At 44.1% G+C, this 16,759-nt stretch overlaps 1 protein-coding gene across 3 annotated transcripts in view; it reads left to right on the forward strand.

Moving 5' to 3' along the window:
- The window catches only part of FGD4 (FYVE, RhoGEF and PH domain containing 4), a 256,856-nt gene that overhangs the window by 187,054 nt on the left and 53,043 nt on the right, over nucleotides 1-16,759 (forward strand). For all 3 annotated transcript variants that reach the window (XM_082255357.1, XM_082255359.1, XM_082255358.1), the window contains exons 2-3: nucleotides 2,261-2,422; nucleotides 13,887-14,055. In XM_082255357.1, coding sequence (XP_082111483.1) covers nucleotides 2,261-2,422; nucleotides 13,887-14,055 — 331 coding nt within the window. The remainder of the gene's footprint in view (nucleotides 1-2,260; nucleotides 2,423-13,886; nucleotides 14,056-16,759) is intronic.

A 16,759-nucleotide genomic window follows, 5' to 3' on the forward strand; every position in this document is an offset into this window, starting at 1 on the left:
GCTGTGCATGGTTGCCAATCAGCCTCTATGGCCCCTTTCACACGGCGATCCGATCCGCCTGTCAGTTTTTCAGGCGGACCGGATTGGATGCTCCATGCATCTCTATGGGGCAGCGGATGTCAGCGGAGACATCTCCGCTGACACCCGCTGCTATCCGATTCCGATTCTGTCCGTGAAATCCGGTTGGATGGAAACCCTGTTTTCAATCCGTCTGGAAGATCGGATCGGATCGGATGAGAATGGACAGGCGGTCTGTTCTCATCCGATCTCCCCATAGAGGAAAGCAGGGATTGGACAGCTCTGTCTCTGCACTCAGAGCAGAGACGGAGCGGTCATCCACCTGCTCAGCGGGGATCGGCCGATCGATCCCCCGCTGAGCAGAACAGACTCCGTCCCGTGTGAAAGGACCCTAACTTGAGCCTGTTCAGTTAAGCTTTGACAAAAAAACCTGAAAACTGATTGGTTTCTGTGCAGAGCTGCACCAGGTTTTGCACTCTCTCAAGCAGTTACCAATATTTTTGGGTGAACGGTTTGGCCGAGCTTGAGTTTAGGCCTAACATTGGCTGTTCACCCCGTTCAGGGAACACCCAAATTTGCACGGTGTTCGGCAAGTGTTGGCCTAGTCGAACGCACTGTAATGCACTGCACGCTGCACAGTGCATTCTGCGCCCTGATTGGGCAATGCTCTGCCTGATCAGGGCGCAGTAAAAGCTGGTTTTTAAGGAGCGGGGCCAGGAAACCGACCATCGAGTCCCAACCAATGAGTCATTAGCTGTCAATGGGCTTCCCTCCGGACAGCTGAATAAAAATAAAAAAACATTTGCTGGTAAAAATAGTAAAACAAAAATGGCGTGGAGTGTCCCCAAAATCTATACCAGACTCTTATCTGAGCACATAATCTGGCAGGTCAGGAAAGGGGGTGATAAGCGAGCATCCCTCCCCCCCCCCTCCTGAACCATATCAGGCCACATGCCCTCAACATGGGGGGGTGCTTCGGGGCGGGGGGGGGGATCTGCCCCACCACCCCAAAGCACCTTTCCCCCATGTTGATGGGGACAAGGGTCTCTTCCCCTCAACCCTGGGCTGTGGTTGTGGGGGTCTGCGTGTGAAGGGCTTATTGGAAATCTAGAGGCCCCCCATATGAATGATTATGGGGTACATAATCATTTACCCTATCCATTTACCAAAAAATGTCAAAATATAATAAAAACAGAGACAATTTTTTGACAATTCCTGAAGCCCAGAGCTCTGAAATGCGTTATCTGATTGGAGAGAGAGTCCCCCTGGTCTCTCCTCTTCCTCTGACATGGGCTGCCGGAGTGGCCACTTAATCTCCCTTGCCCTGCCTTATTATTGTCTCCATCCTGTAAGCGCCCATCTTCTTGGTGGATTCCAGCCTTACTATACACCACACTGTGTGTCTTTCCTGTGGGATACCAACAGCTGATCCCAGCAAGGTATGTGAACCTTGAGCCTGTTTCCACCACAAGTGTTGGGCCCTCCATTTAGAGTTTGAGGCTAGATGAGACTTGGGCTTTTACCATTTTAAAATCAGACTGTGTCATTCACTCGCACAAGACTGTGTTTTTATCTAGACTGTGTGCTTTATCTATGGCCACACAATAAATGTTATTTCATGGTTTATATGGAAACACGTTTTTTTTTTTAATTTATTCATCGTCCTCGAATGTATCTACTTGTTCCTCATGGATACATTGACTTTACCGGTGCGCAGCATATAGCCTTTGCATTTCCGTTTTGGATATCTCCATTCCTCCAGTGGATTGCATGCAGCACAGGACTGGGTCAATAGGATGAATGTTACTACCACACTTGACTGCTAGCCCATTCTATGGTTGAGCTCCTTGGGTCTTTTTGTTGTATTTTTACCTCTAACCAGTAAGCAGTGTCCAGAGCTGTATACGTGGTCATACTGCCCTAGACATACTTGAATTATGGTTCCCTTTAAAGAATGTTCCTTCTCTGCTTCCCTGTGAGGCTTGCTAAGATAGTGTTTAAGGTACGACCCTCCTGCACTGACCTTGACTGTTGTCAGTGGCTGTCTGTAGACCTTCATTCATTTCTATGGTAAATGTAGTTTATCGCAGGTCACGTCACATGTCAGTGAACAGATCACCAGACACCTGTCTAAAAATGTCCTTACCCTGCTAAGCTAGACACAGGATCTCAAGTGTACAGTTTTTGTTGTTGTTCTGTACTTTGTAATGCTCTTCTGAAGTAACCGTCATCTTGTTTGCAGGCATCAGCGTGCCGTGTCCCCGCATCCTCCCTCTCTGGAAGCCCGTTTCCACCAGCACAGACCAACTAGTGGAGCAGGAGAGAAGAACACACAATGATCACCCTCCAAGAATAGGAAGCCGAGAATCCACCAAAACCAGCCAGAAGAGCTCAAAACCCTCAGGTGAACATTTGGCATTGTTTCTTTTATTTTTTATTTTTTTCTCAGCTTTAAAGTAAACCTGTATTCCATTTTTTACTTTTACATCCAAAACAGACACCATCTGATATGCCTGATATTTCATTTATTAGCAGAATAGCTATGCCGCTCACTGATTTTGTTTTACTTTTTATTACTGGGGCCTGATTTTTTATGACTTTGTTGCTGAAGCCTGTCAGCTGCTATGACCTTGTCTGCTGAAAATGCTGAGCGGCACAGAAAGGACTTTTATCACTGATAAAGGTAATAGCGAGCACTCTGTAGAGTCTGCTCTTAAAGTGGCCATTCATTTACTTTACAAGTTTGCATGGATAAATCCCTGGCACGTCACATATCTTGCTTCAAAAAATCTCCACTTTTTATTATTAAAAAGACACCTCTGAACTTCAGTCTTAAAGTCTTGCTTAGATTGAGATGATGTCATCAGTCTGCTGTGGGCAAGAGGATTTCCTCAGTTTTCTGTTCCCAAATGATCAGAATCCAACATTGTAACTTTGTAGCAAGTCAGAAGGTGACAAAAAACATAAATACAGGAACCTGTATACAACCCAGAGAACATTACTACTCACCGAACGATGTATAAGCGGAGGTAAAAGAGCAGGGTCAGGCGCAGGAGTGCAAGGCGCAGGAGTGCAATGTAACAGAATTCAAGACCGGTTAGGGAAGGGCCAGAACAGGTATTAGGTAAGGGATTTAACACATTCGGAATATATATATAATGTATATATAATCTACAAGAAAAATATTTAGACTCCGAGTGACTCCTGATGTGGGGCTAAAAACCCCCCAAGCAGCCAGTATTAGGTGATGACTTATCCCTGGCTGACACTGGAACTACAGTATTTGAGAACAGGCACCAGAGTGCCACTTACAGGTGTGTTCTTGACACCCTGAATGATGCCTGAAAAAACATGAAACCATCCTCCTGGAGAGAAAATAAAATAAAGTCTTTTATCAGGAGAAGAGCTGTAACAGAGATAATAAATACACTTACACATAATTTGATTGCGCTTCATGGAAAAACATCTGATGTTAGGGCTCTGCCTGATTATGGATGCACATGAATGAGTGAATTGTTCATATAGGCCTTTTTCCATCGTTTTTAGTAAATCAGAAGGAGATTGTACAGGTATTGTAATGTGTAATAGCTATCTGTAAAGGTAATGGCTTGTGCACCCAAGAGACCTTACTTATAGGTCGAACACAGGTGTAGGGACCAGGTATATGTCTGTGGAAATCCCGATCTGTATGGTAGCTCTGTCTGCACTGATCATGCACTGCACTCTGTCTGCACTGATCACGGCTACATTGGAGCTAGCTACAGTTGTCAGGAACCACTTGTTACATTGTCATTTTATATACACAGAATTTGAAGCAAATCCTTAGCATTTTTTGTTTTTGTGTGCGTTTTATTCCTCCCTTCATTTTGTGTAACAAAACACATATATGAAGTATTAGTGCTCATGCACACTGCAGCTCAAAGAAGCTGCACCTACAGGCTTCTGAGCTTTCCTGAGCTCTTATTTTTTTTCTGCCTGGAACTCCCTTCCATGTTAGCCAATGTGTCCATGTCTACTATGGCTTTTTCAGGAGTTTACAGGCAGAAAAAAAAACACCAAACATGCGTTTTTGAGAGGAGCTTTCGAGCAGAAAAGACGTTTAAGTGCCCGAAACCGCGCGAAAGAGCATGAAAATGCTCAAAGAAGCTCAAAAACGCTTATGCTCAAAGAAGCTCAATAAAAACGTACAAAAGAGCCAACAAAAGCACAAGCTCCTTCAAGCTGAAATAAAAGCTCAAATGCCTATGAAAGCAGCTTTTTATTTTTTTATTTTTTTTGAGCTGCAGTGTGCATGAGCCCTTAAAAGCCTTCGGATTCATGCACATAGGGCTTTAACAGCAATTATCTTTGCCTAGCATAACTTCCCAGTGCTTTCCCATACACGGAGAGCCTCATGTGCTGTACCATACAAGTGAAATACTTAGGCGACAATGCTTTTGTAAACACAAATGCTTTGGCGTATAAACGTGTATGCGCACCTAATATATTTTACAAATGATCAACTTTCACTTTCAGAAAATAACATTGAGCACGCATGCACGAGTAAGCACGACAAACCATAGAATGCAATTCTCACTAAATATCTAAAATAACTTGCTTACTGCTCAGGTTAGTTTGAAGCGGAACTGTACTCTCCTCCATTCCAACAATGTGGCGTCCAGGAGCTTACTGCTGGGCGCTGATATCTTCAGCCTGTCTTCTTGTGGGTTCCAATCCTTTGCCATTTTGATTTGCCAGGCCAAGGTGATGTTACTCCCACGAATACGTGGGAATTCATTATATCTGCAGGTGCCAAAATTGTACACTGAGCGTTGTTTTCACAGTGAAAATAGCCAGGTAAGGATACTTTAAAATATAATTCCAGGCTAATCCTTGCTAGTCTTTAAAAATGCTCCCTAGTTCCCCCTCCTAACACCTATACTGGAAAAACCTGTGTGTAAGAATGAGGTTACCAGTTTTCAGCTCCGGTCTGATCATGTGATCCTGCTCCCCTGTGTCAGTCAGTGGCAACTGCAGGGGAGAGGAGGGAGCACCAGACTTTCCCAGCCATTGTTGGGGTTGCTCTCCTCTCCCATGCAGCCATCGCTGGCTGACACAGGGAATCAAGTGATTGGATTGTAGCAGGCTAAAAATAGGTAAGTCAGCATAGGTATGGAGGGCATTTTAAAGACTAGTTGCTGTATATTTAGCCTGGAATTCCACTCTAATGGAAAAAGTGAAGTCTCTTCTGTATTAAAAAGCCTGCCCGTTAACATACATTTTTTTCTTTACTTTGGAGCTCCACTTTAAAAGTGACTGTTTACCTTTCAAATAGACTCGTGAAGTCTTAGTACTACTTTATATCATTTGTCTGATCTTTCTGGACGCAGCCTTTCTCGTGTTTTGGCACAGACCATTCACCCTTCACTTGCTCCTCCTTCACAGGACAATGAGCGATAGCTGGGTGTAGACAGCCCAGTGCTGACCTATGATGTGTCACAGCCGTGGCCCACTGTGGGCACTGTGCCAGTTGCCAGCATTAAATGTCAGACTCAGGACATGTTACTTTTTGCCCCGGGCAGCCATGTGTGTCCTCCCCGTTTTTGTTTCCTGACATTTATGTTTGACTCTTTCATGTTTATTTGGCTGGATGCTTCTTTTCTTATCTTTGTAGGCTGAGGGTAACATTTTTAGTTACAAATGTATTTTTGGTGGCAGAAAGGAAAATCACTGACTGCAGTTTGCCATTGAAGTGCATCTATTATGCACACACTGTGCAGGCAGCCTTAAGCTTGATTCGTTTATAGGTTTTATTTGCCATGCACTAGTGACATCTCTAAAGCACAAGGCCTCGTGCCACAAGATTCATTTTAATGACTTTACTACTCGGAAGCAAAGTCCATAAACAAAGACTTGTAATATGCTGTTGGACGGGATACCCAGATCTCAGTGTAAGATATTCAAAGGAATTAATGCAGTGGCTACTTTTCTTTTTCCTCTGTGTTCCCCTTGGTGTCAACCTAAGCTTTTATAGACAGGTTGTGATATGGAAGCCAGTCCACCCAAAACCATTTCAGTGTTTGGTAGATGCTGGGCAGATTAATCACTTAAAATAATTGTAAATTGTCTTTTTTATTTTATTTTTTAATAACACAGTTTTATACTTACCTGGAATAGAATTGCCTGGAATGGAATTGCACAGAGTGGCCCCAAACCTCCTCTTGAAGTTTCCTGCCGGCACTCCTGGCTCCTGCCCTCCGCAGAGTGCCCCCATAGAAAGCCGCTTCTTATGGGAGCATTTGTGCAGGCTTGCTCCAGAGCTTTGTTTTCTGGGACCATAGACAAAGACAGTGAAGCTTGGCCCCGTCCCCTGCTCCCTAATCACTGGCTTTGACAGCAGCGGAGTCAATGGCCCCGTAAGCAAAGCCCGAGAGACCAGTAAGTGAGGGGAGAGAAGAGCTGCAGGTGTGCACAGAGCTGGATCAAATGAGGGCTCAGGTAAGTAAAGGGGGTGGGGGGGATTATAATGCATAAACATTTTTTACCCTATTGCTTTATAACAGTTGTCGGCAACCTGTAGATCACTATCTACTAGTAGATTGTGGCCAGATGACTGGTAGATCTCAGTCTGGGTTTGCTGACCCGCCATCCCAGGGCATCAAACAGTGCAATGCGGAATGGCTACTTGTAAAGTTGGAACTGTAGTCGGGAGCAGAGCCGCATAAGCCAATGCCTCCTCTGTAGTGCTAGCTCCTGTCCCGTGCAGAGTGATACCAGCTGCACTCCACCTCTTATCCCGGCTAGCGGTCTTCAGAGTGGTGGCAGCAGCAGAAAAGAAGAGATCTTCAGGTCAGTATGAAGCAATAAACTGGACATATTAGTATAGGGCTGCTTTCACACTGATGCGCTGCAGTTTACCCACACTGCGGATGCAGTGCAGTGTTTACTGGGCTTAGCAATAGACTTCTATTCTAGCCTGCTGTTTTACCACCCCCCAACTTTACGTGCAAATGAGCCCTAAGGGTGCTGCTGCCGAATGCAACTAAGGGCTCAATCAGAAGTGCAGCAGGTACTGTTAAGCTCCTTTGAAATGCGATCCAAGTGTTGACAGGTGGTGAGGAGGCAATATGTTTCCTCCTCACCACCTGATTTAAATCTGTAATTGCTGTACAATGCACGTGATTGCCAGTTTGCCACACAGTAGTAGAGGTTCAAATTAGATGTGGGGAGACACACTCCGGTGCAAGAAACCATGAAGGGCCCCCCTGACCCCCCTCCTTCCATCCTAGCTCTGGGCATCCATGGACACCCCCCCCCCCCCTCCCCCAGAATCCTGCCTCCCTTGTGCCCCCTGGGGCGCGCATCCAGCATGCTCTGTGACTGCTGTGTTCTTCCACTGTGATTGGCTGGTCACATGTAAACAGACTTGTCAGTTATCGGCACTCCTTTCTTTCCATGCTGTGTCTGTGTGAGGAAAGGACAGCCGTTAACCAGCGAGACTGTCAGTACATTGTTTACACTGATAATCAGTGCTCTGATCATCAGTGTCTTGATTATCAATGTAGCCCCATCAGTGCTACCTATCAGTGCTCATGAATGCCGCCTAACAGTGCTCATCAATGCCACCTATCAGTGCCCATTAGTGCTGCCTATCGGTACTCACGAATGCCAAATATCAGTGCCACCAACCAGTGCTCATAAATACCGCCTATCAGTGCTCATTAATGCTCATCAGTGCTGCCTATCAGTGCCCATCAGTGCTGCCTATCAGTGTCACCTATCAGTGCTCATCAATGCTGCCTATCAGTGCTCATCAATGCTGCTTATCAGTGCTCATCAATGCTGCCTATCAGTGCCCATCAGTGCTGCCTATCAGTGCTTATCAGTGCTACCTATCGGTGTACATCAGTGCTCATCAATGCTGCCTATCAGTGCCACCTATCAGTGCTCATCAATGCTGCCTATCAGTGCTCATCAATGCTGCCTATCAGTGCCACCTATCCGTGCTCCTCATCCTGGTGCTTGTGCAATTCTTGGCTGTGTTCACAAATGTCTGACACAGGTCAGCTGCTATAACTTCTCATCCTCTGACTGGCTACAATAATTCAGTGTACAGTCTGATCACTGGAGGGGAGATGACTGAGGAAATGCTTCCTCCTGCCTGCAGCAAGCTGAGTATCCAAACTGGGGCTTAAAGAGGTATTAAACCCAAAGGTTGTGATGGCTGCATTTGTTTTCTTCTTTAGGCTTTATTTCCTTTATTTTCATCTGGTGATCTGACCAGTAAGGGCCCTTCTACACAGGCTTTCAGATCAGGCCCGCCTGTCAGTTTTTCAGGCGGACCTGATCGGATGCTCCATTCACCTCCTATGGAGCGGCGAATGTCAACAGTGATCTTGTTCGCTGACACCCGCCGCTTTCTTGTCCACCAAATCCAGACGAATGGTGACCCTATTGTCCATCTACCTGGAGGATCGGATGGAAACGGACAGGCAGTGCATTTTCATCCGATCTCCCCATAGAGGAGAGCGGGACTCCTCTCTGCACAGTGAGCAGAGATGGACCTGTCATCCTCCTGCTCAGTGGGGATCAGTGGATCAATCCATGCCGAGCAAGCTGATTCCGTCAAATGGATCTGCCCAGTGTGAAAGGGCTGAAGTCTGTTTTTCAACAGAACAAACTCTCCTGCAAATGTATCAGTTAGCATGTTGAGACAAACCATTTACAACTGACTAATGATTGGTAAGCTGCAATATACTACATTTTTGGTTTTGGCTTTATTCCTTTTAAGGAGAGCTTTTTAACCCCTTGGTGCCAGCTACCACTGGCCCTTTAAAGAGGTTGTAAACCAGCTCATTCTGAAATACTAGATCAGTATGAAATACTTACCTTTGAATGAAGCCCCTGCAGCGCCGCCTGCTCACCAGTGACACGGTCGTCATGTTCAGCTGTCTTACTTTCGGGTTCGCGTCCTCCGGCCATCTGATTGGCTGGAGCCACAATGACGTCATTCCCACACATGCGCGTTGGAGCCACCGTTCACAGCACAGGGCTCTGAAGGAATGGCACGAGTGGCCGTTCCTTCAGAGCGCATGCGCCAATGATGTCACTGGCTATATGCAAAGTAAATCTCGCCTAAATGGTGCATCCCTAGGAGATATTTACAGTATCTATAGATAAGCCTTATCATAGCCTACCTATAGGTACAAGTTACAGAGGAAGCTTAACTTCCTTTAAGGGATTTGCTATGCCAAGAGGTGGGGCTTATGGCCATGATACAGCTGTGATTGGCTGTCACGGCAGTCACATGATCGGTAAAGTCCCAATCGCAAGCAGCGATTGGGAAGTTTCCGCAAACCGCCGAGCACTGTGCCGGGAGTGCTCAAGGCGTGCGCTCTCGGCACAGCACTGTTGGCGCCATTGCATGCAAATATGCAGCCACTCCGCGCCAAGGACTGGCCGCCGAGAGGCCGCATATTTACGTGCACTCGGCGTTAACTGGTTAATGATAAAATGTAGAGCTTTTGTCTTGTTAATTGACTAAAATAGAGAATCTAGCTAGCGCTTTCTATTATCTTTCCTATTACTGTACGTTAATGTTGACTATAAAAAAAAATATATATATATTGCACTCCATGCTGTACCTTCTTTCCTACTTGTCACGTATGTTTATGGGTTACACAGAGTAAGATATGAGAGGTGGGAGTGGTGCGATTTCCTCTGCCCTTTTACACCATGTCTGCAGGAGTGCAGAGTCTGCCTATGAATCTGGTCTCTCCCCTTCACTGGCATTTTAGAAGAACAGGGCGGGAGAAAAGGAAAAAAGGAACTGTATGATCTAGCTGAGAAATAAATTTGTCAAGAGCTTTGAAGAGAGGAAACCATTCCCTGCTTATTTCATCAGACCTGCCCCTGACATAAAGCACTGTAAGACCTGTGTGCAGAAAAATTTAAACTTATTGTATTCCTCTTTCTGTAATGTGCTTAATTGGCAAAAAAAGAGCCTTTCCCTGCCCTGCAGCAGACAGTTTTAATGCCAGGCCTTAGCTGTGGTCAATTTCTACTTCTAAAACACTGAACACAATGTTTTTAAGGGTATTTTAATTTTGGTATAATTACTATGTGATGTATTTGCAAATTAAAAAAAAAAAAAACTATTAAAGTGGAACTTCACTCTCTCAACAGTGACTATATTTTATCCTTATGCTGCTAGCATTAGTAAATAGGAAAGTTATATATTTATTTTGTTTTTACCTTACTTTTTTTTTTTTTTTTTTTACATTTCTTCACCTGCTTCCTTGCCTTGCCTAGGTAAATGATTTTGTGCATCCCAGTGGTCTTCAGGAGGGGAGGAGGGACTTTCTCAGCTAACCACACCCTCCTGTCTGCATGACTGAACTAAGGGCAGATGGATTCCAGGAAGTAAATGCTACATGAATCATCTGCCCTTAATGAAGATGGCGGCAGCCAGAAATGCCCATAACATGGGGAGGTGCTCTGGGGTAGGGAAGGCTCTGCCCCCCTACCCCAGAGCATCTTGTCGCCATGTTGATGGGTGAACAATGAAGAGAGATAACACTGCTCAGGCTAGTCAAAGTCCACGATTCAAGGTGGGAGCTGAACCTCGGCTATCCACCAGGAGAAGCATAAAAGAAGAAAATGGTTTCACAACACCAAGGAATCCAATGAAGAAAAGTTCCTTTATTCACTTAAGTGGTACAAGGTAAAGCAGGGTAGGACAGTAGACGTATTTCACACGACATGCTTGACAAGCACGTAGCAGTCGTGTGAAACGTGTCAACTGTCTTACCCTGCTGTACCTTGTACCACTTATGTGAATAAAGGAACTTTTCTTCATTGGATTCCGTGGTGGTGTGCGACCATTTTCTTCTTTTATGCCATGTTGATGGGGACAAGGGCCTCTTCCCGACAACCCTGGGCTGTGGTTGTGGGAGTCTGCGGGTGGGGGGGCCCCCAGGTCCCGCCCCTCAGGTCCCGCCCCTCCCCCCTATGTGAATGGGTATTGAGTGCATCGTACTCTTACCCATTCACCAAAAAAGTGTACAAAAAAAAAATTAACACCCAAGAAAGTTTTTTTACAAGTCCTTTATACAAAAATAAAAAAATAGTGTCCCCCGATGTGAATCCATCGTTAATCACGCTGCCTGCCAACACGAAGAAGAAGGAAAAAAAAAAAACTCCACTCTTGTTGAACGCTTCCTGCTGTCTGCCTGTTTGCGGTTTGACAGTTCTTATAAGAACAGTTCTTTTAAGCCTTCAAAATGGAAACTTTGGCTTTTTCCTGTTGGGCACCCATAGACTTCAATGGGATTCGCCGTTCGGGTTAGAACATTTCTCCTGTTCCAAAGTCCTGCTGCAAACCGAACAGGGGGTGTTCGGCTCATCCCTAAAAGCGACATAGTGATCACATGATCAGGAAACCTTCTGATTTAGTTCCTGATCATTCTGTCAATAACAGCCTGTTCTGACAGGTAGCAGCCATGCACTTTGTCAGCTGCTACGATTAACATTCCCTCAAAATGTGGTATTGTGCAGGGATGGTAATATACAGTTTGCAGGCAAAAGGGATAAAACTAATGCAAATTGTCCTTTGCTCACTATTGGGCCTAAATTTGCCACCTTTTCTTGGTGGAAAATAGTGATCTTACAAGCCTATGTCCAACCATTTTTTGGGTAGACTGGGAGAGAGTTAAAATTTGTTTTTTTTTTAATTGGAAAATTTTTATCTGGGAAGATTTTCCCTTTGACACTCCTATAAAAATCAATTACAAGTCCAGCCATTTATAAAGAGATTATAGTTTTCATTTAGGCTGGACATTTATGAATCGAAATTTGTATGGTTCAGCACAGACCGGACCAATTTTGACCCATTTGTGGCAGTTTCCACTTGACAGAAGATGATCAACTTCTGTCAAAAAGAAACATTGGAAAATGTTTGTTTAATTAGCAGCTGTAGCCAAATGGCTGCAGCACTGACCAGTTTGTTCTGACAGCAGAGGAGTCCCCACTGTCAGAGTACAATAGCAAAGTGTGGAGGATTCCCCCATCCACACAAGTGGATGGGGAAGTCTGTGTTTACCTGATCAACAAGCTGGGTGATTGGGGAAAAGAAAATAACTACCCATCACCCAGCTATGCCTGGCCTAAGTCTAGTAGGCAATCTGGCACTGAAAAGGAATAGTATGGAAATTTGGCTCCTGAAGGGTTGTACACATGATGATAGAATATTGGACAAATTATCGTCCGTGTTTTTTTTTTTTTTGTATGCTAGTCTTTATATCGAAATTGAAGAGGTTACTCAGTTTATAAACATTCTCGTAGAACAGAATATAATTTCGTAAGTAATGTAATGTATTGCATTGTATTTATATTGTATTTTAAGACGAAAACTGTACTGATTAAAGGAAAATCGTAGGATCTGGTATCATACAAGAAAAATGTTCCTGTTTTTCCATTTGGATAATTTCAGATGAACTGTCGTGATAGGCTCTTGAAAGCTGTGTACTAACAATCAGATTATCATAGGATCGCTTCGAAATTGGTATTTTTCATACGATTTTCTGATCGTGTGTACTAAGCATTACATTTTCTAAATGCAGGAGAAATTTTCTGGGAACTATAAAAACTTCTTATGGCTCCCAATCACTTTTTTTTGCATTTAGATAGGGTTTAGTTGCCTTTTACATGAGCCAAGCCTTTAATTCGAGTTTTCTAATTGGATCCTGAATGCACAGAATTCTATATTTTTCCAAGCGCAGCTAAACTGAATGCACCTATAAGACAGACAAATGTGAATTATGAAAAAGCATGCATGTATATATGTATAGAAATGCCCTCTAAAAGCGCATAAACAAAGGTTTAATATTGCCAGTGTGAATGAGGCCTTACTCGACACCATTTTAAATGGAGTGCCACTTTGACCTGGGTCTTTGTTTTGCTTCAGATTCAAGATTTGTGTGGTTGGTGAGGTGTCAGTCCTAGTCTTCATAAGATAGCTTGTATCCAGCTAACGCTTCTTCTTCTTTTTTTTTTTTTGTATCCTAGTAAGCACCCCCTACCCTCCCGGAGAAAAAAAAAAAGATCTCCTCCACTCTATTTTATATTCTGTTCTTTACATAATACCGCTTTCTCCAGTCTAAGTCCCATAAGGTCCGGGTGGCTTTGCTCCTAGGGTATATCCCCAACCATCTTACATACCCAGGATCTTTTTATACTCTTCCGTTTTTTTAAATCTTATCCAATCTCCTCAAATTTCCACGTACTTCCCACAGGAGTCATCTACTGCAGATATCTCCTCCATGGATCACCCAGTCCACCCTTGCAGCCCATTCCTTCATATTCGGGGCTTCTGTAGCTCGCCAGAGCACTGGAATCAGACTTTTAGCAGAATTCAATAACATATTTTTATATACTATCGCCTTTTATTCTGTGCTATGAAACAAACAAACCCAATGTTCTACCTGAACATATTCTCCTGTGATCTGGTGTATTAACGTAATAATCTCTTTGAAAAAAACGTGTATCTTTGTGCACTCCCACCACAAATGCAAAAATGTTCCAAGGGCTTCACAACCCCTCCAGCAAGTTGAAATTATCTCTGCCCCAAACCTCTGGGCTCTCTGCGGGGTGAGGTACCACCTAGCAAACCGTTTATAACACATCTCTGTTGTCCTTAGGTTTACCAAGGAATAGCAAGCTAGTATTAAGACTTTCTTCCTTTTTTCCTCGTCTTGAAGGGGCCATAATTCCTGTTCCCATATCTCTAAATAGGGCGGATATATAGGTTCTAATTCCCTAAGTAAAATCTTATATCTTTGATATGCTATGCCCTACACAGCTAACACTTCTATTGTGTTTTGTCTTGGCAGTGCCACCAAAGCCTACAGATCTGCTTCCTTCTCCTTCACCGTACAAACAACAAAATCCTAACTGGAGGACCTTTCCCCGGGGCCGGCCCAGGATGGACGATGGTACACCACCACTGGCTGAGAGGTCGCCCAAAATCACTGATCTTATCAGCCGCTTTGAAAGCAACAGGTGTGTATTGTGCGTTGACACGGTGGGAACTGGAGGGATTTGGGCCTCCTGGTGGTAGCATGTGGGATGGTTTTTAACCAGAGTTTGTTCAGCTGATTATTTGTTGGGTTTACAGAACTTGTAGTTTTCTTATGGCAACTTTTTTGAACTGTATGACAAGGGCTAGGAAGGTGCTTTGTTTCTGATTGGAAAGCTGTTGTTGGGAACAGATTGTCTGATAAGCAAACATTTGTGATTGCCGAAGATACTGAATTTTGTAGCCTTTGTGCCATTTCTTGTGGAATGTTCTCTGCACGTCGTAAAATTAAAGTTGAACTCTGGGAAGAACACAAATAAATGTTTAAAAACTCTAATAAATGTAGTTTTGTCATTCTAAATCATGCAAATTATGTGAGTGTAAGTATCTAAAATTTACATGATATGAGCCTCTTGCAATGCCCTGTAAAGCAGAGCTTATAGCAGAGCTCAGACTGTTAAAGCAATGGGCAGGAATGAGAGCCAATCAGCTGTGATGCTTTAAAATGTGTTAATAAGGACAAGGAGGAGAATAGAATAGAGGCAAGCTGGAACTGGAGAGAGGACACCACAGTATTTTCTAGCTACAGGTGGTTTCAACCACCTGGCAGAGCTGTAGAAGTCTCAGGACTTGATGTACAGAAATTTGAATCTTTTGGGAAGTGAAACAACCCTTTTATATGTACTGTATCTCACAAAAGGTTAGTACACCCCGCACATTTTTGAAAATATTTTATTATATCTTTTCATGTGACAACACTGAAGAAATTACACTTTGCTACAATGTAAAGTAGTGAGTGTACAGCTTGTATAACAGTGTAAATTTGCTGTCCCCTCAAAATAACTCAACACACAGTCATTAATGTCTAAACCGCTGGCAACAAAAGTGAGTACACCTCTAAGTGAAAATGTTTAAATTGGGCCCAATTAGCCATTTTCTCTCCCTGGTGTCATGTGACTTATTAGTATTACAAGGTCTCAGGTGTGAATGGGGAGCAGGTGTGTTAAATTTGGTGTTTTTGCTCTCACTTTCTCATACTGGCCACTGGAAGTTCAACATGGCACCTCATGGCAAAGAACTCTTTGAGGATCTGAAAAAAAAATTGTTGCTCTACATGATGAGATGAGATGGCCTAGGCTATAAGAAGATTGCCAAGACCCTGAAACTGAGCTGCAGGATGGTGGCCAAGACCATACAGCGGTTTAACAGGACAGGTTCCACTCAGAACAGGCTTAAGAAGTTGAGTGCACATGCTCAGCGTCATATTCAGAAGTTGTCTTCGGGAAATACAGTAGACGTATGAGTGCTGCCAGAAATGCTGCAGAAGTTGCAGGGGTGGAGGGTCAGCCTATCAGTGCTCAGACCATACACTGCATCAAATTGGTCTGTATGGCTGACGCCCCAGAAGGAAGCCTCTTCTATAGATGATGCACAAGAAAGCCATCAAACAGTTTGCTAAAGACAAGCAGACTAAGGACATGGATTACTGGAACCATGTCCTGTGGTCTGATGAGACCAAGAGAAAACTATTTGTTTCAGATGGTGTAAAGCATGTGTGACAGCAACCCGGTGAAGAGTTCAAGGACAAGTGTGTCTTGCCTACAGTCAAGCATGGTGGTGGGAGTGTCATTGTCTGGGGCTGCATGAGTAGTGTCGGCACTGGGGAGCTACAGTTCATTGAGGGAACCATGAATGACAACATGTACTGTGACTGAAGCAGAGCATGATCCCCTTCCTTCGGAGACTGGTTCGCAGGGCAGTATTCCAACATAACGACCCCAAACACACCTCCAAGATTACCACTGCCTTGCTAAAGAAGCTGATGGTAAAGGTGATCGACTCGCCGGGCATGTCTCCAGTCCTAAACCCTATTGAGGATCTGTGGAGCATTCTCAAACAGAAGGTGGAGGAGCGCAAGGTCTCTAACATCCACAAGCTCTGTGATGTCATCATGTAGGAATGGAAGTGGACTTCAGTGGCAACCTCTAAAGCTCTGGTGAACTCCATGACCAAGAGGGTTAAGGCAGTGCTGGAAAATAATGGTGGCCAAACAAATTATTTACATTTTGGGCCCAATTTGGACATTTTCACTTAGGGGTGTATTCACTTTTGTTGCCAGCGGTTTAGACTTTAATGGCTGTGTGTTGAGTTATTTTGAGAGGACAGCAAATGTACACTGTTAGGGCTCTTTCACACGGCCGCTCCGTGTGAATGCTCCGCTGCGGGACTTTTTTTTTTTTTTTCATGGAGCGGATGACATTTGTTGATATGCGGACATAATGTAAGTCTATGGGGATTGCGGATGTCAGCGGATGACACCGCTGACATCCGATTTTCCTTCCTTTCCGTTTTTTGAACGGAGGAAAAATAGGGTTCTGTTCCGTTCCAAAAAACGGAACAGAACTGACAGGAAGAAAATCGGATGTCAGCGGATGGTATTCCGCTGACATCCGCAATGCCATAGACTTACATTATGTCCGCAAATCATCCGCAAAAAAATAGGATGATTTGCGGACTAGCGGAGCGGCCGTGTGAAAGGGCCCTTATACAAGCTGCACACTCACTACTTTACGTTGTAGCAAAGTGTCATTTCTTCAGTGTTGTCACATGAAAAGATATAATAAAATATTTACAAAGATGTGGGGGGTGTACTCACTTTTTGTGAGATACTGTATATTATCTGTATAT

This window comes from Pelophylax lessonae, assembly GCF_965119305.1.
Source record: "Pelophylax lessonae genome assembly, chromosome: 4".
NCBI lineage: Eukaryota > Metazoa > Chordata > Amphibia > Anura > Ranidae > Pelophylax > Pelophylax lessonae.